The sequence below is a fragment of the Hyalella azteca genome, unplaced genomic scaffold, assembly GCF_000764305.2.
Source record: "Hyalella azteca isolate HAZT.00-mixed unplaced genomic scaffold, Hazt_2.0.2 contig8569, whole genome shotgun sequence".
In the NCBI taxonomy this organism is placed as follows: Eukaryota; Metazoa; Arthropoda; class Malacostraca; order Amphipoda; family Hyalellidae; genus Hyalella; species Hyalella azteca.
This window is the reverse complement of record NW_025938658.1, coordinates 76,083-100,413: the sequence shown is the minus strand read 5'-3', so window position 1 is coordinate 100,413 and position 24,331 is coordinate 76,083. Positions and strand designations below refer to the sequence as shown.

The 24,331-nt window shown below is 37.2% G+C and overlaps 2 protein-coding genes across 2 annotated transcripts; both read right to left on the bottom strand.

Moving 5' to 3' along the window:
* Positions 1–284: 284 nt before the first annotated feature.
* Positions 285–12,259, bottom strand: LOC108682487. Its single transcript, XM_018171651.2, has 6 exons — positions 11,744–12,259; positions 11,108–11,201; positions 10,783–10,914; positions 10,290–10,396; positions 8,709–8,880; positions 285–8,034 (listed from the first exon to the last, which is right to left on the bottom strand). Exons 1-6 carry the CDS (start codon positions 11,948–11,950, stop codon positions 5,498–5,500), a joined length of 3,249 nt encoding a protein of 1,082 aa, XP_018027140.1. The 5' UTR covers positions 11,951–12,259; the 3' UTR covers positions 285–5,497.
* A 9,812-nt stretch (positions 12,260–22,071) lies between these two features.
* On the bottom strand, positions 22,072–23,951 carry LOC108682486 (signal recognition particle 9 kDa protein). The gene is made up of 3 exons (XM_018171650.2): positions 23,790–23,951; positions 23,148–23,216; positions 22,072–22,196 (listed from the first exon to the last, which is right to left on the bottom strand). Exons 1-3 carry the CDS (start codon positions 23,859–23,861, stop codon positions 22,101–22,103), a joined length of 237 nt encoding a protein of 78 aa, XP_018027139.1. The 5' UTR covers positions 23,862–23,951; the 3' UTR covers positions 22,072–22,100.
* Between the last annotated feature and the right edge of the window lie 380 nt (positions 23,952–24,331).

The following is a 24,331-nucleotide window of genomic DNA, read 5'->3' as shown; positions in this document are numbered from 1 at the left end:
TGTAGAGTTCCATTTGTTTTTCTCTGGACAGTCGGCGCTGCGTAGTAGTGATCACTTGCCTCGTTACAGTCGCCAATTCATCGATTGGCGACTGTATTATATTGATTGTGTAGATGAATTACTCACTAGTCATGAATGATTAACTCGATGATCACAGTGTGAAGATCAATGCAATTAAATGTTGATGAAGAATTCTGGACAACTCCACTGACCATAATTATTCGCCAAGAGGAACCGAAGATTTTGGATTCGTGTAACTCTTTAAGAAGGAATTAAATAACTAATGATTATACTTTTTTATTAGTATAAGGTACCAGTAACTCGTCCTGGTCCCGCTAAATATCAGTGATAATGCTATATATTCTCGTGACAGATGTGAACAAGTGCATCAAACGTACATTTGGAGAGGATGAAAGTGGAACAAATAACTATGCCGTTGATTGAAGAAATTAAACCGCATTGCTGTTCGAAAAAAAACGTGTAAGCCCAAATCACTCCTCAATAAACGGATTTTCTGAAGTTGATTATCCGGATAACTAAAAGCAAACTTCAGGAACATAATGGTTTCTAACTCGATTATTAGCTATCAATGGAAGAGATGGAAAGGCTCGTAATTTCAGCACTGATTCATCATAACAAATATAAAACTCGGGATGAATGGCATAGAAACAAGTCGTGTCCGCTCAACAGGTAACAGGTTAACAAGTTTTATTTAGTTATATTGACAAAGTCCTTTTGAAACTTTGCTGCAAATGCAACAATACTTTATATACATTGCCATAATAGCGCCGTATGCAAGGATTATGCCTGCGTTGAAGACTGCACATCACTTACACATTAACACAATACGCATATTCTCAAATATTGAGTGGGCATCCAGAAGAGTGGCCAACTGCATTTCTGATGGGAAAACAATGAAAATTTTGGAAAAGATTGCCGTTATGGTTAAGATTATATTTATAGGACTACATTCCAATAGCGCTAATTGCTGTAACATAGATAGTTTGCTTCTACGCGGCTCGTGGGTAATGATGATTAGAGTTAAGCATGACACGCGCTAGAAAGGCCATGATTAATGCAATTATTATTGCGTTAATGATTAACGTAAGTTGAGGTTATCGCAATCCCATAGTTGCTAGCAGAGAAGCAACGTCAAATCCACAACATAACCATAAATGTATTACAAATCATCTTTACATAATTTTGCTGCTGAAAATTCGTTGAGTTCTACTGTAATTAATTTTGCTTCCAGCATAATTAATTATTTTTTGCTTCCAATTAATTAATTATTTTGCTTCCAGCATAAGTCCCTCAGGACAATATTGCTTCCAGCATAATTAACACTACTAAATAACAAATGAAAAACAGACAATATACAAAACCCACCACAGAACAGACTACGTAGAGAACAAATAAGCAGCATTTCAACGATCACATGCGCATGATTTCAATTCAAAAGCGCAGGAGGCAAGAGGTTTACTCAGCAACGAAGACAGATCACCTTCGACATCTACCAAGAGCCACGGCTCGATAATAACCAAATACTTTAATCGGAAAATCCATCACTAGCCAATACGAAACGTCGCCTGTTCGAGACGTCGTCCGCACGAGACGTCGTCCACACGAGACGTCGTCCACACGAGACGTCGTCCACATTACAGAGGGACGACGCCCCTGGGACCGCCAAGTCCCTCAGGACAAGAGACGAGCGGCGCGCGCGGGCAACACACAAATTGGGTAACAGGTCAGAGATACAAAATTGGAGGACAGGCCAACAGCATATCAAAGTTCAAATTTAGAACAAATGGAAAGAAACTATGGCTAGGATAAAGCTAGGAACAAGTCTAGGAAACACAGTTAGTGAAGAGGATAAAAATAACACGAAAAACACGTCATAAAGAACAAATGAAATTCTAGGACATGAGATCAAAAATAAAAAAGGGTCAGGAATAGAACAAGTGAAATAAGAGGCTGGCCATCACAGAAGAAATAAAAACCTGCTCTAACAGAACAAATTTTCATGAGCGAGACTAAGAAATAAAATATGGCAGCCTCAGCCGCTACCAATAGCGAATAAATTAACTTGCTCATCCAAAATTGATAATGAATTAGTTGCCACAGAACCAATGTGTAAATGATCAATAAGTACAGCCTTCTTTAAACCTTCACAACAACTTTGAATCAGTACATCCTTAACAAATCCTCCAATAATAATTGTTGCTTAAAGTAAAAATATTGATACTTAGCAATACAAATATTTGACCGTAGATAATGTCTTGGTAGATACCATCGAACATCTAGGCAAGTATCAGAAATGTTCAAAATCCTAATAAGCAATATGAGTGAAACTCAACACTCATGTCGACGCTTATCCGTCAGTTTATTCAACACTCAGTCACTCTTGCAATGTGTTATTTAAGCCTTCAATAAAGTTAAATAAGGGGTCTTTATATGGTTAAGTGAAGGTCGTTGAAAAGTGTGCTCAGAGGGTTGAATATGTGGTGTTTAGAGGGTTAAATAAGATATGCTTATAGAGGTAAATAAAGGGTGCTTAGAAGGTTAAATTCCCTCAATTGTTATCATTAGCAGCTTTTCACACTAGATTTACTCTCTTCGTTAATTAATAATTTCCCGGAATTTACCAATTACTCTTGCGTTACGACATCTAAACAAGTCGCTAGTGTTGCTACCACACATGATTCAGTAATTCGGACTTACTTACACACATAATAATCAGTTAGAAACTAATTGAAAGACACACGGAGCAATAGAATGCCACTACAATAAAGAGATCTATTGGATTTTATTTGTATAATAATCAATGCCAGAGAATAGGTAGTTTCTAACCTAGCTTCATAAGTAGCTCATTAGTGATGAGATGATGAACTATCAACTCGGTTACCTTATTTGATCAATTCAATCAGCGATATCCTCTTGTAGACAACAGTATTTCACTTCACGAATTCATCCTCTCAAGTTAACCCTACGCGGCACGAGACCAATAGCAACAACATAAGACTTCACCAGGAATTTAAAAGCAAAGAAAACGCCAAGAAAATTCACCATATCGTTTATCGCATATTCGTGGCGTTTCCTTTGCTTTTAAATTCCTAGTGAACTTGCGATATAAGCAGACTGATGATATAAGTGCTTAGACTTCACCAATAATATGTTCTCAACAGGGATAAACATGGATGGAAGTCTCTAAACAAATTCACACAACAAGTCCTTCAATAAACGCGGAAAAATCCATGTATGCTGTTTAAAAGGAAAACGTGTAGTACTCGTTGTAACACCGTAACTTCAATATGTACAGTATTTACCGTCGCATCAAAATGTGCCCCTACTAATGCTCCCGTAACAGTCCTATCAAACAACGCTGTCTACATCACCTCTGAAGTACGAACAATATCTTTAGTGTAGTCGAATAAAGTAAACAAGATAGTCATGTCTATCGTTAATTAGGTTTAAATGTTATTTTTATTGTTATATTATGTTAGATCCAATAGGCCAAAAATGCCGGCTGATATTTTGCCGCAAACAATACATTTCATTTCTTCCCGATGGCCATGAACGTTGGAAAACAAATTTTCACACCTGGTACAGGTTATTCCAGCACTTGATATTCTACAAAAGATACTGCCTGTCACGGGCGTCCCGATGACATGCCAAGATATCCAAATAAAAAAGATAGAACAGTTAACTTAACTATAGTACAAAAGCAAAAAATGAAATATTTCCTGAGAAGTTATCTACGCCTCACCACAAACTCATTCTGTTTCAAGCTCGACAGTAAGTGGGAGTTTGATGGGAAGCGTGATCGCGGGTGTGATGAAGATTACATATCTGTAGAAATTTGCTAGAAATTCAAGTCATGTCTCAGCACGCAACTCCTTGCCGTCTCTTGACGATGCACGAAATAACACAAAGAAGATAATCAAATTAGTTATTACGAAACCAATCTCCACTCTTAAAAACTACAATGAATCGTAAATTAAAATACCTAACAAAACTTTTCCGTGAACATTAGAAAACAGATCCGATAAGTGACCAACTTCCTCCCCAATGTGAACTAATGCCGGCTGAGATTAAATAAAAAATGATTACATGAAATAAATGATTTCTCACGATAATGACCTTGTAGCAAATCGATCAAGTATATAAAATCATATGAAAATAATGAAGATTTTTCTTTTGATAGCTAAGAAAGCACAATAGCTGGACATTTTGCACTGCCGACATAGCCAGCGCCATCATGAAGCGAACACAGGTTGGCGCAGTGGTTGCAGTTCAGAGTACCTGGCCTAATAAACGCTGACACCGAAATTTTTTTTATTATTATAATGATTAGGATGACGGGACCGCCGGTCCCACAAAAAGTGAATATTCAAATATTCAACATGATTACATTAGTCAACATAGTTCACTAACGAGATTTAGAAAGATCAGCACAGCCAAATTAGGCTGTCCGCGGCTCTGAGAACCTCGATAACCCATGCGTAATTGAGGTTTTGTGGTATAAAATAAATTTGTGGTCGTATTGTGTTATAAAATAAAATTCTCTAGTTCGTCTTCAATCATTTGTCTAGCTTTCTATTACATTTGAGCACCGATAATACTTTCATGTAATTATTTCTTTCATGTTACTGCGGTATTTCTTTACCCAATCACTGGCGCAGTTTGATTGAATAGCATTTTCCCCATGCTTGGCTTGTTTTTGGAAAGTCAAACTCTTCATCCACATAAGAACATTTAAAATAAAGAATCAAAAAGAAAAAGCAGGAGAATGTACATCGGATATCGCGCTGGACATCTATATGAACCAAGTCCTTTGGCATGAATACTTCCCGCGTGAACGTGATCTCCGTAAATTAAATCTTAAAATAAAACTACTACAGTGCCACGTTATTGATCAATTTCTGCGCGAGGTTTGAGGTTTTGCGATGAACATAACTCGTGTAACGCGTTGCTCCAACATCATGGGCGCGATGTTGACTCAAATGATGTTGACTTTCAAATGATGTTAAGATTATTGTTATTAATATTAATATTGGGAGCAAGATTTGTTACCAGAAACAATGCACTTCATCCTGAAACGTGGGTTACTTAGTGATCATCCGGTCTTGGAAGATCCATTTAAATACATATCCACGATAAGAGGAAATATTTCTTCTTTATCAGCAAATTCATGTAGTATATCAGCTAATCACTTTTACGAAATTCTGTTGAAGAAAGGCAATTAACTCTTTCCAAGACTATTCATGAATATGGATGAAAAATCATGCATTCAATCATGAATTCAGCAATTTATGTGTAATCAATAACCTGGTCATAATCAACAAGCTATTCATAGAAAATTTTGCAAACAATTTGCAATTTTCCAATAGCGTTTTTCAAATCAAGCATCTAATCATGCAGGTCGATCAATTTTTAATAATGCATTCAACACTAACAAAAAATATTTAACAAACTTCTATTTTTATCAAATAATTGTAAATTATACCATTAGTACCTCCATTTCCTCACTTTCGTCTATAGGCACCTGAGCATGAGCAACCTTTCGTTGTATGGACGTCCAGTTTCCTAGCAGGAGGTGGTCCCGAATAGGTGGCGGCAGAGGCAGTCTTTGGAGTCGATCTAAAATCCGAATTTCTAATCGAAATTCGCGCGGTAGTCGAGGAAAAGGAAGTTGACTATTACGGTAGTCGAGGTACGAGTCGAAGCCGTCAGTGCCCCGCACCCAGAGCGGCGGAGGCCTGTGAGGTCCTGTTCTCATTCTGCTTCTCTTGGGCGCTTGATCTCGAGGAGGCGGTTGTTGGGCCTGCATATCTGGGGCAGTGCAATTAGCATTACTTGCTTTGCGGAAATGATCCTGGAAATACTCGGGTTCTTCGTCGCTACTTGAGACATAATTTTTCTCACTAGCGTAATACCTCGCTCCGCCGAGGCTGTTGTTCGTGTACAGAAAGCGTTCCTCTTCGAATTCGTCGACAGAAGGAAAATCAGATAAATCACTGGCATCGTCTTCAGATTCTTCATCGGTCAACTCTTCTTCGGCGTCAGCTCCCTCTCTCGCATCGACTTCCATCTCTTCTCCGTCATCAGGAACTCGGGGCCTCCTCGCCTCTTCGTGCTGATCCTCTAGAGTCTGATTGCGATCCCTCGCTTGCGGTTCCACTGACGATGGCAGTCGCGCCAACAACGCAATTCGCGCCACCGACAGCTGCCGGGCGCGAGTGCGTGGTGCGATGGATCTAGAGGGTTCACGCTCGTTATTAGTGTCGAGTCTTCTCAACCCCATGAGAAAGCCAGGTAATAAAGAACTATTGTCATGCCTATTTGTTGCAGGAGATGAATTAAAACTAACTGGAAATCGCCTTGCGCCATGAGAGGCGGTTGAGTTCGGTTCGCATCTGTAAATAGAAGCTCTGAAGACCGAGCTTTGGTGACTCTGCGTTTCATGCATCGTAGAACCCGCAACACTGGGGCCTTGAGACCGACTGGAATTATGGCGATTGCCGCGTTTGCATCGACCAGACCTTCCCATTGGATCCTCGACTGACTGTCGCTTGACAGCTTTCGTCCGGGCACAAGAGTCCCCGGTGCTCTTGATAGAGTCAGAAGATTGGTCGTCGTCGGAAGGAATATTGTCATCGGAACGAGAAGTTGTCTTCTCAATGGAGCCATTGCAAGAACCTGAATGCTCCTCATGTTGTTTCTCTGAAGCCTCGCGAGGCAGTGACGTTTCATTTCTAATCCCTCTATTTGTTGGGTCATCAATATCATTTTCATGCGCGTTATTCACAACTAAACTGGAATAGTTAATTCCTGATGCTCCAGGTAATATTTCAACAGGCGTGGCCTCGTTGCTTCCAGACCGCTCAGATCTTTCAGTATCATCGGCAGCAGGTGAAAGTTTTTTGTCTTTTCCGTCCCTTGACGAATGAAGCGCAGATGATGCATCATCAGTTAGAGGATTTTCCCAAACGTCTATTAAAAATCTTACGGCTTCTGAATTTGAACTGTTTGTCATGGTGGAGTCCTCTCCTGGTTCGGACTCATGATTAGGATTGGTTTTACAGTTTGATTCGCCATTAGTGACCTCATGAGTTTCAGTTTCCATACTAGATGTTGCTGCTTCAAGCCTGGTCTGTGTGTGAGACGTGCTTCCACCAGTCGAGCTGAGTGAAGCCTCAGGCAATGCTGACGAGGATGCGACCGTTGACTTCCTCAAGGAATTAAAGGCTTTAATATTGCGATGCCTCTTAATAGCCTCGTCAGTAGAGTCGTAATCCTCTAAAGATGACGCTGACGATGAAGAATGTGCATCGTCATTTTCGACCGGGTAACGAGTTCCAACAGTTGCATCATCGTCCACATCTGACTCGTCGATGTTGCTAAAGTTCGTAATGAAGCGACCGAACATGAACGGCGGATGCTTTTGAATGGGAGGTCCACATCGCTTCACGGCCGGAGAACTATGAGATGCTAAAAGAGTTTTGCCACAAACTCTGATAACTTTCGCGTCTCTACGGTACCCAAATGAGAGCAGATCTACATCAGACATGCTTCTAGTAGAAGAAACCCTAGCCCTGTTTGATGGACCATCAACCCTTTCTGAAGACATAGTACTGGGAATTTCAACTGAGTCTTGGAGGCTTTTGGAGTCATTATCAGTAAAAGGGGTGGCCATTTGACTTCTTCTCAAAAGGTTATGGGTGCTGGTACCGTTAGCACGCATCTGGTTTTCGTTTTCTGGAACTTCTTCGGTAGGTTGCATGGGAGGAGCATTAGGAGACATAAGTCCTGACATCTGGACGTCAGAAGAAAGCTCCTTCCCACCGAGGTTGTGTGGCTCCAGACGATTAGGAGGGTGAAGAGTATACGGCGTCGGCACAGGAGGACAATTCTCTGAAGAAAACGCCCTGGCGAAGATGCCGCCTCTTGTTCGCTTCTCTTCCAGTAGTTTGGCTTTGACCAGGCGAATGATACGAGCTCTGCACTGCTCTTGCAAACTCTGCACTGTCTGCACCGCTGCACACGTTACATCAAAACTCATTAAACTAATTTTATGCACTATATATTCAATATTCTACTTCTTATTTAATATATTTTAATATTCTAATACCAATATATTCAATATTGTACTTCTTATTTAATATATTTTAATATTCTAATATATTCAACATTCTGATTACACCAAATAAGAGCGTTTCTATTGGATAAACATTCACTACAATCCATAGCAGATGAGTTGGTAAATCAAGATAAATAGGAAACTAGATTTGTGTGGCTATCTCTAGAGGATACTTTCAAGCTATGAGTGAAGGATTTACAACAAGGTAGCGTCCATCCTTCCGTCAAGGACTGCGGACTGGCTGGAAGCTAGACTACAAGCCAGCTGAGTAACATGAGAGATTTAATGTGAACTAAGACTCGTATATTTTATGCGGCTCAATCTTACAGAGGGTGACAGAGAAGCAAAGAGTGAGGGCAGACTTACGGAGGGTGACAGAGAAGCAAAGAGTGAGGGCAGACTTACGGAGGGTGACAGAGAAGCAAAGAGTGANATATAGACTGTCTCTTATACACATCTAGATGTGTATAAGAGACAGGGGCAGACTTATGGAGGGTGACAGAGTTGGGGATGGAGTGAGGGCAGACTTACGGAGGGTGACAGAGAAGGGATGGAGTGAGGGCAGACTTACGGAGGGTGACAGAGTTGGGGATGGAGTGAGGGTTCTTGGGGTTGGGTGCTGTTCGTTTGACGAGGTCCGAGAAGGAGACGTCCAAGAGGCTGGTGACGATGTCACGGTCTTTGCTTTCCTTGTAGACTTGCAGCAGCTCATTCTGGACCGGCGCCACCATCACCCCTCCAATCTGCAGTTTATTTGACCATCAAGTTTCCTCTACTATAAATGATAAATCCCTTAAAAGTAGCTTATTCAAAACGATTTAATCGACAAGGTATGACTTTCATACACTATTGTCATCACCATAGCACATACAATTATGATAAACACTTTAAATATATGATGAATGCGTTCACAACTAGATGTCGTCAGAATGTGTATTTCTGTCGATCTGCAGGCGGAATCAACACTACTTTGGTACAAATTATAATACAGTTGTCAACATAGAAAGTTGGACTGGTGAAGCTTAAATACTCAGCATTGTCCATGTACTAATCTCATAATCAGTCTAAATATCCTGGCGAGTCCTGCCACCATATGCAAACAACCATCCCTTTTAAATATTGCAATGCTAGTTTGTAATAATCTTAAAACGTTAGCAGTAAATAAGAGCATGCATTACGGCGGTCAGCGACTGTGACCGAATTCGAGCTTTCTTCACTATGTCTGCGCCCGATCACTTCTCTCCTAAATAAGATAGACGTCTGAAGTTTGGAATGGTATTCCAGCTATTTTTATAGAAATCACTGTCAAGATAAATTTTTTAAAATGTACATAAATGTACATTTTTGTACAAAATGTACATAAATGTACATTTTTTAGTATAATTTTTATCACGAAGGAAAACTTTGCACCCCATCAATCATGAAGCACCCAACTTTTATTATATTTTCGTAACGTGTGTGATTTTTACCACACATCCTCTACTGATCGGCATGCCATGCATTTCTGAATCAGACTCCTAATGGTAGGTAAGAGAAATTTTTATCTATCGGGTAGTGAAAATTCTGTAGATTAACGCACGATTGCTGCTCCGAATATCCTACATTGTTGGAGTCAAGGCATGTCCAGTGGTTTATGAGAGAACTGCAAAGCTCATAGATGTCAAGGGGGCCTGCCAAGTGCCTCTTCAGCCCCTCCCCCTCCCCGAACAGTGCGGTCGGCCAGAGCATGTAGGCACCGGCCGCTCGTTGGCTATGGTATTCACTGGCCAACTGAAAGCTGCCCCTTGTCTCAAGAACAATATTCTTAAGGCTTGGGGCGTGTTAGCCACGAATATGTGGCTGAAGTGATTACGGGACAGTGGGTTGCCGATTGTCAAACTAAAACGCGAGCTCAGATTTTACACCGGCCAGTCTCAGGGAAGTCAGACTTTGCAGCTCTGTGATGCAGAGCTTTAAACCCAACCAGACCTCTAGAGTGCACATTAAATGCTAGTATTCTTAAATAACTAATATCATTAAAATCCATGCCAAAATACAGATTCAATATCATTATATGTTCCTTTCGTAATAAACCTTTGTAAAAAGCAAGAACTTGTTAGACATGCATGAAATTCATACAAAGTCTGATTGGTTTAGATTTGTAGAGACCCACATTGAGGAAATCATCTCTGAGTTTGTCCAGGAAGGAGATCTCAACCGATGCACCACAGTATATCCTGTCATACTTGGTCGCTGGTGGTATCAGCTTGTAAGCGTTGCCTGAAATTTAAAAAGGAAAAATATCATTAAGAAACAAATTTTGAATCTTACTAAATGCATTAAATATAATTGAATGCTGATATCAAGAATAAGATTCACTGTGCTGGATAAACAGAACCTTTACAAATCGATGAGCAGACAAATTTTAAATTGACTTTAAATATTAACTAATTAAATGGTCTTTATCCATAAGAAACACTCTTTAAAATCCAGATATCTATGAAGAAAAACCGCATCTTAAGATACAGGAAAATTTATATAATGCTAAAATGGTATAATAACATAACTGCAACAAGAAACACATTCACAAGACAGAATCCACATATAGGTAATAAAACCTGTGCAAATAACAAAATTGCAGTTCAGAATATGAGACCATCTCTCACCCTCTACAAAAACTGGTTCAGCAAAGAAGTCAGGATCGTATGAACCAGATTTCTTGAAAGCTTTGAGTCGAGCGTGAGCGTAGAGAATAACATCAGGGCGCAGCTCCACGCCATGGTTGCTTCCTTCATTGCCTGAAATTTCCATAGAATGATTACATGTGTTGCATAGGTAGTAAGTTACTCAGGACTTGATACTAAAATTCAATAAACTTTCAAGAAAAATAACTGAATGCTTAAAATAAAATAAAAGTAATTCTGTATCAAGTAGATAAATTAGATTTTTTTTTAGCAATAAAGGCTTGAATATTCCTCAGAAGTATCCCACCTATTATTGTAGCAACCATTGTAGAGAGGTAGCCAGTACCAGAGCCAATGTTGAGGAAACTTTTACCAGGCTCCAGCAATAAGCCTTCCAGCACCTGACCAAGTATGATCCGATTTATGTATCAATGGAAGGTAAATAGGAAAAAAATACACTGACATATAAAATCAATTAGCAACATTAAAATCATCTGTTCCCATAATTGTTAAAAACAATGCTGAGAATTTTGTACCAGTTACTGCAGCTACAACAAGCAACTATGTAGCACATGTAGGTATGTCTAGGGTAATTGAAATCAAAATTAATTGTAAGTCTGCCAAATAGGGTTGAAATTGCAGAAGTTTTCATGAATCTGAGGAATAAAATACTATCAAAAAGTATGTTAGCCAGTCTTTTATTAATTTCACAGGCCAATTTAAATCTTAAGCATTCATAAACTTTATTCAGCTCGAATTTCAGAGTGCAATCGAATATAGGTATTTCAGGAAGTAACAAAAATTTTGCTCAACATAAATTTTTTTCTCGCATTGCTTCACCTATATTAAGAAAAAAAAACATTAGTATATATTGTCAATGTTGAGAAAAGAAGTATATTATCAATATTTTGCAAGTGGTCAAGAAACAAGTGAACTTTTTTACCTGAGCATATATGCAAGGCGCTGAGAGATGCAGATTCTGAGTCCACCAAGCATTGTCACTGTAGGCATCTTCCTTGTTCAGGACATAGTTGCCTCGATCAACAGCACGGAAAGCTCGCTCAATGCATGGGGTCTTGATGTACTGAGCATTGATGAGCTTGGTGACCATGTCATCATTGCTCTTGCTGGCACTCACTGCACCACCCATTCTTGTGGGCAGTGTTTATACTGAAGTATATATATTATTACCTAAATATATAATTGCCTTATTTTGCCTGGTTTATAAAAGGATTTAGTTTTCTATTTTACTTGAACCAGCCATTCTTGTAGCAAGGTTTTGAAGAATGATCAAATTCAAGCCTGAATGTGAGTCTGTGTAAATATTACTGCAGTATTTACTATACCAGCTTGAATATATCTTAGAGCAGGAATGATCAGGATCAATCACTAAGTTAGGATGTCAAAATAATATAAAACCATTACATTTGGATGATCTAAGAGAAAAAGAAAAAAAATCTCAATAACTTTGCACTTTAGTTATACACATGGCAAAGATTTACATGCATTCTAAGGCTTGTGGAAGAAAATGGCTAAATAGGTCACCAGTTTCTTAAAATAAAATAATATTTCCACTTATCTTTTAAATAAAGCAACCATAGCAAAATCAACTCCTATATAAAGATATTTAATATATATATATTCCAAAGCTTGATTAGTGACAGATTAGCGACAAAAAATTACTACTCAGGATGTAGATGAATCCAAAGAAATGTAGGATTTTGGAGAATTTTCTGCACAATGGAGCTTTCTGGAACAAATGGATCACATAGCTCACACAATACTTTCTCAATCTCAATTGGTGATGATGGTAGCGCAGAGCAAGCCTGCTAGAATTGAAGGTTGTTCAGTCATTGTCACTAATACAAATATTTAAAAGTCTGTGGTGTAAGGGTACATTCCTACAGCCACAGAGGCAGGAATTTAACTGTGTATGGTTACTAATGCATTGGTGTAGTTTGGCAGAAGTTATCCTTTAATGCAGGTTTCATTGAGGACAAGAGAGTATTTCTTATTGACAATTTTCTTATTGTTTTCTCCATTCAGAAAATTAGGCTTTTTTATAAAAATAAAAAATTCAAACCTCAGGTTTTGAGAGGCATTTTATTATAGTTTTCAATGTTTTGACTGTAATGTACTTCATTCATTTTCAAGTAGAGGGAGAGTTTGCAACACTTGAATTTAAAATTTTGAAATGAAGTTAGTACAAACATAGGGCATTATGGATACAGATTGAAATCAAAGCTTGAATTCCAATAACAGTTTCATCATCCTTACAAAGCCTGAAAGCTGGGTGTTTGTAAATTTATAGCTGGAGACTCATTCTTGGTAATGATGAATGAATGATGAATTAATGGTAAATGAATGATGAATGAATGCTGAATGAATAAATGATAAATGAATGATAGATAAATGATAGGTAAATGTTAAGTAGATGATAAGTAAATGATAATAATAAAAGATAAGTAATGATAATAATAAATATAAATAATATAATAAGTGATAAATATTGGCAATTATTTAATATAATTATAATGGCAAATAATAATGATAATAAATTAATAATACTTGTACTAGTAGTTCCGCATAGCCAAATGCCATTGCTGCCAGGCTGACAGGCACTTGGCAAGTTTCACTAGTAAATAGATCAGTGCTTTCTGGGGTAGGTTCAAGGAAACAATTTCATGTAACATTGTCTTTGTAACAGTAAAATTATCCTGGTCAGTCAATTATATTCAATCAACTTCTAAACTTTGACAATGAACCAAAACTGGAAGGAATCACATCACATGATCACTAAAAGTGAAACACAACCAGAAAAAATGAGTCAGAAAAGAGTCAGAAAATGCTGTTTTGCTCTCACCCTCGTCAGATTGATTCTTTCATTGGAGAATAAAATTAAATTTTAACCTGTTAGAAGGTGAGCCACTGGCCATCTATATAGGTTGGTCATTGATTAAAATCTGTGTCAAAAGCTTTAAACCACTTGCCAGTAATTGATAGTACTGACATACTCCTTGTATGCAGAGAAGCCTTTTGTTATTTGGAAGCCTGCTATTTTTATACATGATTGACTACAATTTTGCAAGTATCAATTACATAATTATGATAAACAGGTTAATCTACTATGCTAGTGCTGCAATTTAACCCTCTACTGCTGCAGGTCACTGACTGTCACTCTCTGGGAACATGACTTTTAGTGAAGTTTCACTTTAATTTTAAATTATACATACACTATTGACTGCAGAAACTTGAGGATGGTTCTCAGCTACTGAGAACATTTCAAAGTTGTACACAGCAGCAAGCCAGCAACCATCAATGCAAGTTGTTTTGCGCTCACTAGCAACATATCCTTTTAGGGAAGTAGGCTTGTGACAATATTGCTCTGGTTTGTCATCTTCACATGTTTATGGACAGAAGCAATCTTTGGTTTCTCCTTCAAGTCTCTAATGAATTTATTAATTACCCAATTCTGTGGTAAAATAGAGATATATCACCCAAATCCACACTCATCTTCCATAGGGTAATTCCACATAGGTACAAAAATTTAGTATGTCTATCAAGGAAGTGAAATTTCCTTTTGGGGCAGAAAGAAACACTAACTGGAAATGAATTCATTATACCATTTATTAGGTTACTCACATATGAAGATTACTGTATACTTGAGAGTTGAGAGGGGTAAATCAGTAGAGTCCTCTGCCATGGCATGAAAATTTTATAGCAGTGAACTGTGAAAGTTAAACTAATGAAAATATTGTAAAACTAAAAATAGGCTCATAAAGTCTGTTAGCTCCCAAAATTTTTCCTATCTATGTACCTAGCATAAAGGAATTTAAGAAATCATGAATTTTCTAGCTCTAAAAAATCAATGAAAAAATGTTATGAGTGTTATTTTGCAAAAGTACTCCTAAGGTCTATAGAAAAAAAAATATTCACTACCTACATTAAAAAATGATACTTAAAAAAATGCAGACAGGTGCTGGCTTTACAACATTGATGAAATTTTTGTTCCTCAACCCATAACAAAATGATGGCCATTTCCATACGATGGGGTAATAAGGGACACTCCCCCAGGGTAATACGGGACATAATAAAATGGCAGTCTGCATAGTGCTCACTGCATGCTTCAAACAGTAATACTTTTGATCAAGTGTGTCCAAAAAACGGGTGTTTTTTCAATTATATGTTTTTTGGGTTGTAGATTAAGAATCTGAAATCCGTTTTTGGCGGTCAGCATTGGAAATTTTTAATGGAACCTGTTCCTAACTGGACCTAACCTTTGAGGTTTTTGTTGATTGGCTTGGTTTTTCCAGCCGCCGGACGGACTCCAAACAGAAAAAACCTATTGGCTAGGTTTTTCCGTCTGCCGGACGGACTCCAAAGTCCAAACATAGAAAAAACCTAGCCGATCAACAAAAACCTTGCAGGTTAGGTCCAGTTAGGAACAGGTTCCATTAAAAATTTCCCATGCCGACTGCCAAAAACCTAGTCTGGAAAAGTCCTATTTTTGTCTGAAATATCACGGCTCTAATATCATATAATTTCAGTAGGTATGAAATCTCGCGGCTCGAATGTCATAAATTTTTGTTTGATTAAAAAATCGCGGTTTGCACTTCGCAAACATGTCATTTCATAAAATTTTCAACTTCCGCAATCCGCATTTATTTATCTTTTTCAACGACTGCCAACTAATGGGACTCTTCCACAATAAACTTATGACGACTGCCAACAAGCGACTTAGCGAGACCCGACAAGATACGACTGCGGTACTGACTAAAACCCGGACCCCAACAGTGCATTACGAGCGGCGGATGTAAAATGTTCAGCCCCGGGACAACGCAACCATCATATGTATTGAAGCTTGCAAAAATAATCGGACAGATTACACCAGTGTTTTTTTCACTTAGAAGCTAGAATCGAACTTTCTTGAGGAAATTTTCTGCATGTTGTATTTTTATTTTAACCTTGACATGTAAGAGCATGTAGGTGTGCAATATATTGCGGTGTTTTTATGCATGATACTCATGCATTTTAACCGATTACGTACATCTGAAAATTTGTATGCAAAATATTACGATGTTTGTGTGCATGAAATTCACTTACTTCAACTTAATACGCACATCTGAAAGTCTGTATATATAGTCAAATGGGGTAAGACAGGATCGCAGCCTTCATGGGGTAAGAAAGGACCAGCCCATGGTGTGCACTCTAATTGCACTGAATTTAATTTGACAGAAGAATTTGTTAGAGCAATCATTGCCTGTCATTTCAGTGTTTGTTTCAACCCTCTTCTGCAAATAATGAATTACTGGCTAATTTTTAAAGAAAACCTATCTAAAGAAGGGTCACAAAATAGTTAACCCTATTTGGGAAATTAGCTCTGTCTAATGACAAAAATTTTTTTGGCCAGGTTTGTGGATGTAGGCAGGTAACCTTAAGTAATAAGCAACTTTTGAGACATACTAGGCATTCCTACCTGCTACCATCACTGCCTGACATGTATTCTAAAATGGGGTAAAAAAGGACCAGACATGGGGTAAGACAGGACCACTAAATGATCCTGTTTTACCCCACAAGCAGTCCATCTTACCACACAAATGGTCCTGTCTTACCCCACAAATGGTCCTCTATTACCCTACAGTTTATAAAAAATAGTTTTTAAATGAATATATTATTGTGCAGTAGGTACATGGAGTACTTTGGTCAAAATTTTTGTTTTTTGCTCAAACTTCATTATAACTTGTTAGCTTTTTTAATTCAAGGAATTTAGTGCACTATTTTAAATTGCATCAAAGGGAATTGAAAATAGGGTTGTCTCTTCCCATAAGTGAGCTGCAGAACTATGTGCAAGATCGGCTGGGGGAAAAATCATTGTGTGAAACATGAAAAATAATTATGATCATAACTCTGTGAGAGGTAATGAGCTATGTTTGATGAAGTGCACCACAAATACAGTTAGCAAGAAAACACATGACATCTGACACTTAAGTTATTATACATTGGTTTTATTGCCAATTTGATAAATTTTTCAGACAATGACACTACATGAAGCATATACATGAAGCATTTAGCAGTGCTCTACAATGAACCAAAGCCTACCCACTATTACTATGCTTAACAAAGTTTGCTCATGACAAAAACTTCAATGTGACTGATATTAGAGTTGACTACCCACAACACAAAAGAGTAACAAGTGGTTGTTTAATCAAATAATGTGTTTCTAGATGGATAATATTGAATTTTGGATTTTTGCTTTTATTAAATACCTAGTAACATAAGAATTACCAGTTGGTCCTTTCTTACCCCAGCCTGGTCCCATCTTACCCCAATGGGGTAAGATGGGACCAGCTCACTTTTTTTAATCTGTACAGAAAACTATGTTAGATGCAAAATGTCTGAGTTGTAACTTAGAAGCCCATTGCATAACTACACCTTGTAATAGGTTTAGGGTTTTTTAGTTATTCATGGTATAGATGCTACAGGCTTGTTAGTGATTTTGGTCCTGTCTTACCCCATCTGACTATATATGATATATATCATAAGGCCTGTATTCATGTTAAGCGTGCGCTTCAACACTACGTATACATATGTAAGCTTGCATGTAATATATTACGATGCCTGTATTCATGATACTCGTGCACTTTAACAATACGTACATCGGAAAGTTTGTAAGCAATGAAATGCGAGCTCGATGAAACTTCATAAGACCAAACGCTTGTTTTGTTTTGTTTTGTTTTAGGCTAACGGTGATGTTCAGCTTGTAAAATTTTTACCATTTCACCTTCATTCCTGAGTTATACAGAAATTTGAGCCAAAATTTGCAGTGACCAAGAAATTTCTTTCAAACTACTGAACAGATTCGAACAAAACTTTGAATATATATTCCTAACCTTCCAATGGTTATGTTAGGCTCGTGACAATTTTTGGGGTTTTAACTTCCTTTTCAAGTTTTTTCCATTTATCTTCATTCGTGAGGTACATCGCAATTTCGGCCGAAATTTGCAGTGAACAAGAAATTTCTTCTAAACTACTGAATAGATTTTAATGAGACTTTGAATACACACAATCCTAACCTCTCAGTTAGTGAAAAAATTTTCGATTTTGCTTTTGTTCGCGAGTTATACGGATATACGGTGAAACGACCGGCATTTTTTAGGCCAATTTTTTAATTTAAATTGACAACAAGCCATATACTGGTACGTACGTATAGCCGTATAACTTGCAAACGAAGGAAAAATAAAAAAATTGTCACAAGCTCAACATAAATGTTGCAAGGTAGGAATGTATATTCAAAGATTCGTTCAAATCAGTTCAGTAGTTCAGAATTAATTTCTTGGTCAGTGCAAATTTCGGCCACAATTGCTTTATAACTCACGAATGAAGGTGAAATGGAAAATGTTTTTACAAGCTTAACAATTTTTTAACATTACTGTTAGGTCCTGATGAATAAGTTGCATGTGTTTGGATATTAAAAGTTCCGTTAAAATTTGTACAGTAGCTAGAAAAAATATAACTCAGTACTCACTGCAATGAGTGAGAGCGCATTTTCTCGTTGATAAAAACATAAAGTCATGGACAGATAGACGGACAGACAGATATGATGAGCACAATAAGGCATTTTTTCCATAAATAAGAAAATGAGCTAAAAATGTTTCGTTCACTGCAAATTTCTGCACATATTGCCATATTACTCACGAATGAAGGTGAAATTAAAAAAATTTTCACGTGCTAAACATCACAATTAGGTCCTAATGAATACGTGTACAAGTTTCATTGAGCTACGGTCATTACTTTGGGAGATATTAATTGCTCACTGAATTTAGATATTTACAGTGAGACCGGCAGCATTTACGGTCTCAAATTTTTTCCAGACGTTTGTAACACGCGCATATTCCATTGATGATATTCAACTCACTAGAAAAATTTATACAAGTATCATTATGTTGCAAGTCAGATCACACGCTTTAATATTAATCAATGGGAAATTTGTTTATACAATTTTATTTTACTAATAAATGACTTATAAATGACATGCGAGATTTATTTTTTTTCCGCAAGTTACAGGCTTGGATGGGCAGCTCAATGGCAAATGGTTTTTACTCATATGAACTGTGTAAGCCAAAGATTCCATTATCATGGATGTNGCTCGGTGAAATAGAATCACGGCTCGTAGAAATGGAATCACGGCTGGCAAATCCATAAAACCACGGCTCGAAAAATTCAGTCGCGGCTCGCCAAGTAGATATATTCCATACTAGCCAAAGGCCCAAAAACGGATTTCAGATTCTTAATCTACACCCCAGTCCCCAAAAAACATATAATTAAAAAAAAAAAACACTTTTTTTGGATTCACTTAATCTAAAGTTATACCCTTCAAACATTTAAATTAAGTTTCATTTCAAGTGTTCAGTTCATACTCATAGGAGTAATTTGGCACTCTTTTAATTTGCATCTGGCAACGTATGATTAGCATATAGAATTTTTTAAAGATTTTATATGATAGCCCTTGAAAGGACCTTTAAAATGAGCCCACACTTGCTTTTTAAATATTCAATGGTAGAAAGTTATTTACAAAAAAACTCAAAAATGTCCCTTATTAAGTTATTAGTTTATTTAGTTATTCTTATTAGGTACTCTGTGCCTGTTAAACCGTGACAGTACTACTACAATAAGTACAATTTAGTAAAATTGTGGAAACATCTGAAGCGTAGTTCTGCATCTAAAATGTATCACTGCAAGTGCAACTGCGATGTAATGTTGAACATTTAATTGCAAAAAGCAGTAGCCCTCGAACAGTCGAACTCTGTGTCAACGTTGAACGATCACTCTCGGTCATTGTTTGCAAGCATGTTAGGCTACTATACAGACCCGCACAGTCGCACCCGGGCATACCCTCATTGTCAACTAATTTCAAGACAAGAAAAAGTGAATTGTTACTAAAAACTACCCAAACTTAACGAAAAAAGGACAAAATTTAAATTCCTTATACTACATTGAACAATAAGAACATACTTTGACAGAAACACCAAAAAGCAAAAACACCGCTGAAAGAATTTGATATTACGCAGTGAGAGACTACGAGCGAGTCCAAAGGACCAGCTGGTCGAGTCGGAACAACAAAGTGACATAAATTAAATCCCCATAAATTATATTTTACCCTCAACTAGTTTTAGCCAGAATATTTTTAGAGCCTTATGAAAATACACATACATTTTTCATAGAAAATCATATTTTTCAAAATTGAAAAAATATGAGAATTGACAACAAAAGTCCAAGTTGGGAACCGAGTGTACAAGTAAAAATAAACACCTCCCTCTATTTTTGGTATGTTCATGCATTATCAACCTATGATCTAAACCATACCGCCCGCAATACAAAGTCTTGAAAAAAAATTTATTTCATTGCTTTCATCATCAACTATGGTTTTCGTGTCATTTGCGATGCAATAATAGTAATAGCGACTTCAGCGTTTATTAGGCCGTAGGCCTGTCGCCGATTCTGACCATAGCAGAACATTCGCAGCATTTTGCGGTCTCGAACTCGCAACTCACTGCTACAATTCTGCTGTGCTCAACCGCCCGGCCTCTGCCGATTCTGACCAGAAAGAAACTTTAGCACAGAGCTGGGACCGAACCCACGACTCTGTGCCAATCTTGGTACTCAGAACTTTAAACACTGGGCCACCCTGCCTAAACGATAAAATAGTACCATATATATATATATATATATACCATTTTCCAAGTTACATTGCATCATCAAAAAATATTTTATAACATGTCCCTCAGGGGAAACATTCGTCACCAGAAGTCTATAATATATATACGTGTCACCTATAAGGAACATTTATTATGCCGTAGATCTATCGCAGATTCTTAAAATGGCAGAATATTCACAGCTTGTTGAGGTCTCGAACTCACTGCTACGAATTCTGCTGTGCTTAAAAAGTCTGTTAACCATTCCTTATTGGTTTTTAGTAAGGTAGATTCAAAGAAATAGAAGCGCATATCATTCTTCTCTATCGTTGCTTATAGCGGTTCCAGTGAATCAAGCTTCGATATTTCGCAAAGATAATTAAAAAATTATTTAATCACACTAAACGAACTATGAAGTTTTCGATATTTTGCCTCTTGCAGTAAATATTATGTAAACTGTACTCGCTCATGCATAAAAAGAGCAGGCTTCCAAACAACAAAAGGCTTCTCTGAATACAAGGTCAGGGGTAGATCAGTACAATCAACTGCCGGCAAACGGTAAAAGGCTTTCTTTCGACACAGATTTTAATCAATGACTACTGCATATTAATGACCAGAAAAGTGCAAGAGAGGCGATTAAGTTATTGAAGCCAGAGTTTTGCCATCAAGTTTCGTTGGCTAACAGGTTAAAAGTTCAATTTATTCAGCGATGAAAAAAATCTATCTCACAAGGATGACAGTAAACATTTTCTGACTCGAGCAACCGTTTCCTCGTGTCTTTAACGGAAGGATAACGCACTAAGGACCGTAATGAAACTTGTTACGCACATGTAGAGTTTGGTCAGTAGAATATGGGTTTAGGGTTCCTCCAAATTTCAAATAGAGATCACTTTAGAAGAACGATGCCAGCAAATATTGTCGGACATAAGTAGCTTATAAAAAAAATTCAACGTCGTGACAGTGCGACTGACAAATCGATTATTAAACTAAGCTTTATTATCGAATTATTAAACGATTGTTAAACTAAAGACGTCAGAAAAATCTAGATATGGGATCAACGTCAAAACTACTGCAGACTCTGGAACTTTTTAGCTCCAGGCTACAGGTCATTTATTTACCAGGAACCTCAGCCAGTGAAGTACGCAAGTACATCACGCAACCTGGACAAATTCTAGAAATGTTGAGGATTGAGTATTCAATCATAACGTGACACGTGAAATGAAAGGCCTCTCGTTAATTGTGCACAAAGCGATCTGTTAACATTAAATGGTTAAGAATGGCAGCCTTGACCACATCACAGGATATCTTACGTTGATCTACTAGGAATAATTACACAACCATTTACAAGGAACACAACCGTTCTCGGCTAGCGCTCAATGGAATTATTTGGATTAATATACTGAAGACATTTTTCAAGTTCACTTTCTCTCAACATTAAAAAAACTATGACAAGTAAGTCAACAAGAGATAATTTTGTACAATTTTTTGGTGACTTCAGGTTGTTATTCAACCCATCAATATTCAGCGTTATCCCAGCAAAAAGACTTAAGAAAAAACGAAAGGAAAATGAAACACGTGATTGCAAGTGGTCATGTGGTTGAGGAAAGCCTATCTCTCTCCAGACGCCATGTGTCGCATGATGTTGCTCATCAGCTTCTCCAGCTTCCTCAAGTCTTCGTGGCTGTCAGTCCGATATTGCAAACACTGAAATAAGGTGCACAAATATATTTTAATAATATATATTTTTTAAAAGGTGTAATATATATTTTATAATATATATTTTTTTATAAGGTGCAAATAGGTCAATATTTTCAGAGCTTATATAAGTACTGTAATGCACTGAGGCAGGAATAAATCTAATCCATATTGAATTAAGACTTAACAAATATATAATAAACATAAAAATCACGTGGCATACTAATCAAAAGGGAACAATGGTACGGTAATGCATCATACTTATAACCAGAGCTGGGCAGCGCTACTTTGAAATGTAGCGGCCGCTACCGCTACAATGGCTTAAATGTAGCGGGCGCTACCGCTACCATTGCTTAAATGTAGTGCGCCACTGCCCATCTCTGGCAACAACTAACATGCTGACACTAGTAACAGACTGAGGTTGACAACATTACACCGAAATCTTTCGTACAGTTTTTATTCTGTAATTTATATTTTGTAAGTATCATGCTGGTTTTTAAATAATATTTAATACTATTAAGTAAATTCTAAAAACTTTAATATAAATGTAGCGGTAGCGCTGTGGCGGCAAAACCTCGTATCGCTACTTAAATATGTAGCGAGCGCTACTGCTACCGCTACAATTGCTTAAATGTAGCGCGGCTACCGCTACTGAAAATGTAGCGGCCGCTACATGTAGCGCGCTACTGCCCACCTCTGCTAATAACACAATATTAGTTGCTTTCTTCATCGAGTTGCTTATTGCAGATTACAATTTAATTAATTAATGGGCACAACATGAATTATTGCATTAACGAGCACTGCAGTTACTCATTTTTATTCTATATTGTTGAAAAAGCTAACATTAATAAGAATAAATAAGCATACTAGTGTAAATACACTTTCTTAGTCACAAATGAAATTATCCACTTTAAAAAGCAATACTAGAGTAATACTCATGCAGTGACGAGAAAAACTCACCACAACATCATCCGTAACTTTGGCAATAAGCAATGCTTTACTGTGGTCATACTTCAGCACACAGCGGGTCTGTTGATGATGAATAATCTTGAATAATCTAAGCATTATTATAACATATTCAATACATTTAATTTAAAAGTATTTACACAATTTTGACAGGTTATGAACACAGATGACATAGCATAGATTGCTTCAATCATGAACAATTTTCTGAGCTTATTTATTTATTTAAGTATACGTGTATAGAAGAAGCAATGACAAATCCTGATATTAGCAAGAGTCAAGAAGTTCTCATACATCCAGCACCATACTTGGTACCAAATGACAACTATGTACTTAGTTTCAATAATATATATACCTTATATCATTTCTCACTGAATTGAAAACCATGCAGAATATTGCAAGAGATTTTTGTATGTGACTTTAAATAGAAATGATGTGAAAATATCAATCTTGTAAAGACAAGATAAAACTTGGCAAACCTTGTTGAACATCAAATTCACATTAGAATTTAAAATTTGTAGTTATATGAAATAATTAAAAACTGATACAGAATTGGAACCATCAATAAATAAGCATTTTTTCAGAGAAGCTATAAGAGCATATAATGATAAATAAAATTATTGCAGACAAAAACCTCACCTTCATTGGAGCTCCTAGATAAATCTGCTCAGCTCTTCTTTCAAAATCTTCATAGCTATCTACAAATACCATTGTAATTGCCACTCAATGAAATATAGTCCCCTGAGAAGAAATGAACTGACTGAAAACTTAAAAATGTCAATTGATTGGAGCTTAGATTTAGAGAATAAAAATTAAAAATAGAGAATGGAATGAAAACATTCTATTCTTCTTAAGTATATAATGGTCTATGCTTTTGCTCAGATTGTACCTCAATCCAGCCCTGAATTTTTGTTCCTTTTTGACAAATGTAAAACCATTTGGAATAGATACAAGTCAACTGAACATACTATTAAGGGGAGCGTCTTGTGGAAATTTTATTTTGGTTATGTACAGACAGATCACTTTAAAACTTGGTGAACATACATAAAACAGAAAAATATAACTCAGTACTCACAGCAGTGAGTGACAGAGAGCGCATTTTCTCGTCGACAAAAACTTGAGGTCACGGACGGACGGACGGACGGACAGACAGGCAGACAGACGGACATGGCGAGCACAAT

What these genes read in the sequence shown, in the direction of transcription:
- LOC108682486 (XM_018171650.2), bottom strand. Translation starts at nt 23,861, where the DNA reads ATGGTATTTGTAGATAGCTATGAAGATTTTGAAAGAAGAGCTGAGCAG. An exon ending in ATCTAGGAGCTCCAATGAAG is followed by an intron (nt 23,217 to 23,789) that starts GTGAGGTTTTTG and finishes CATCATCAACAG; the next exon opens with ACCCGCTGTGTGCTGAAGTA. An exon ending in AAGTTACGGATGATGTTGTG is followed by an intron (nt 22,197 to 23,147) that starts GTGAGTTTTTCT and finishes ACCTTATTTCAG; the next exon opens with TGTTTGCAATATCGGACTGA.
- LOC108682487 (XM_018171651.2), bottom strand. Translation starts at nt 11,950, where the DNA reads ATGGGTGGTGCAGTGAGTGCCAGCAAGAGCAATGATGACATGGTCACC. An exon ending in AATGGTTGCTACAATAATAG is followed by an intron (nt 10,915 to 11,107) that starts GTGGGATACTTC and finishes TGGAAATTTCAG; the next exon opens with GCAATGAAGGAAGCAACCAT. An exon ending in TGAACCAGTTTTTGTAGAGG is followed by an intron (nt 10,397 to 10,782) that starts GTGAGAGATGGT and finishes TTTAAATTTCAG; the next exon opens with GCAACGCTTACAAGCTGATA.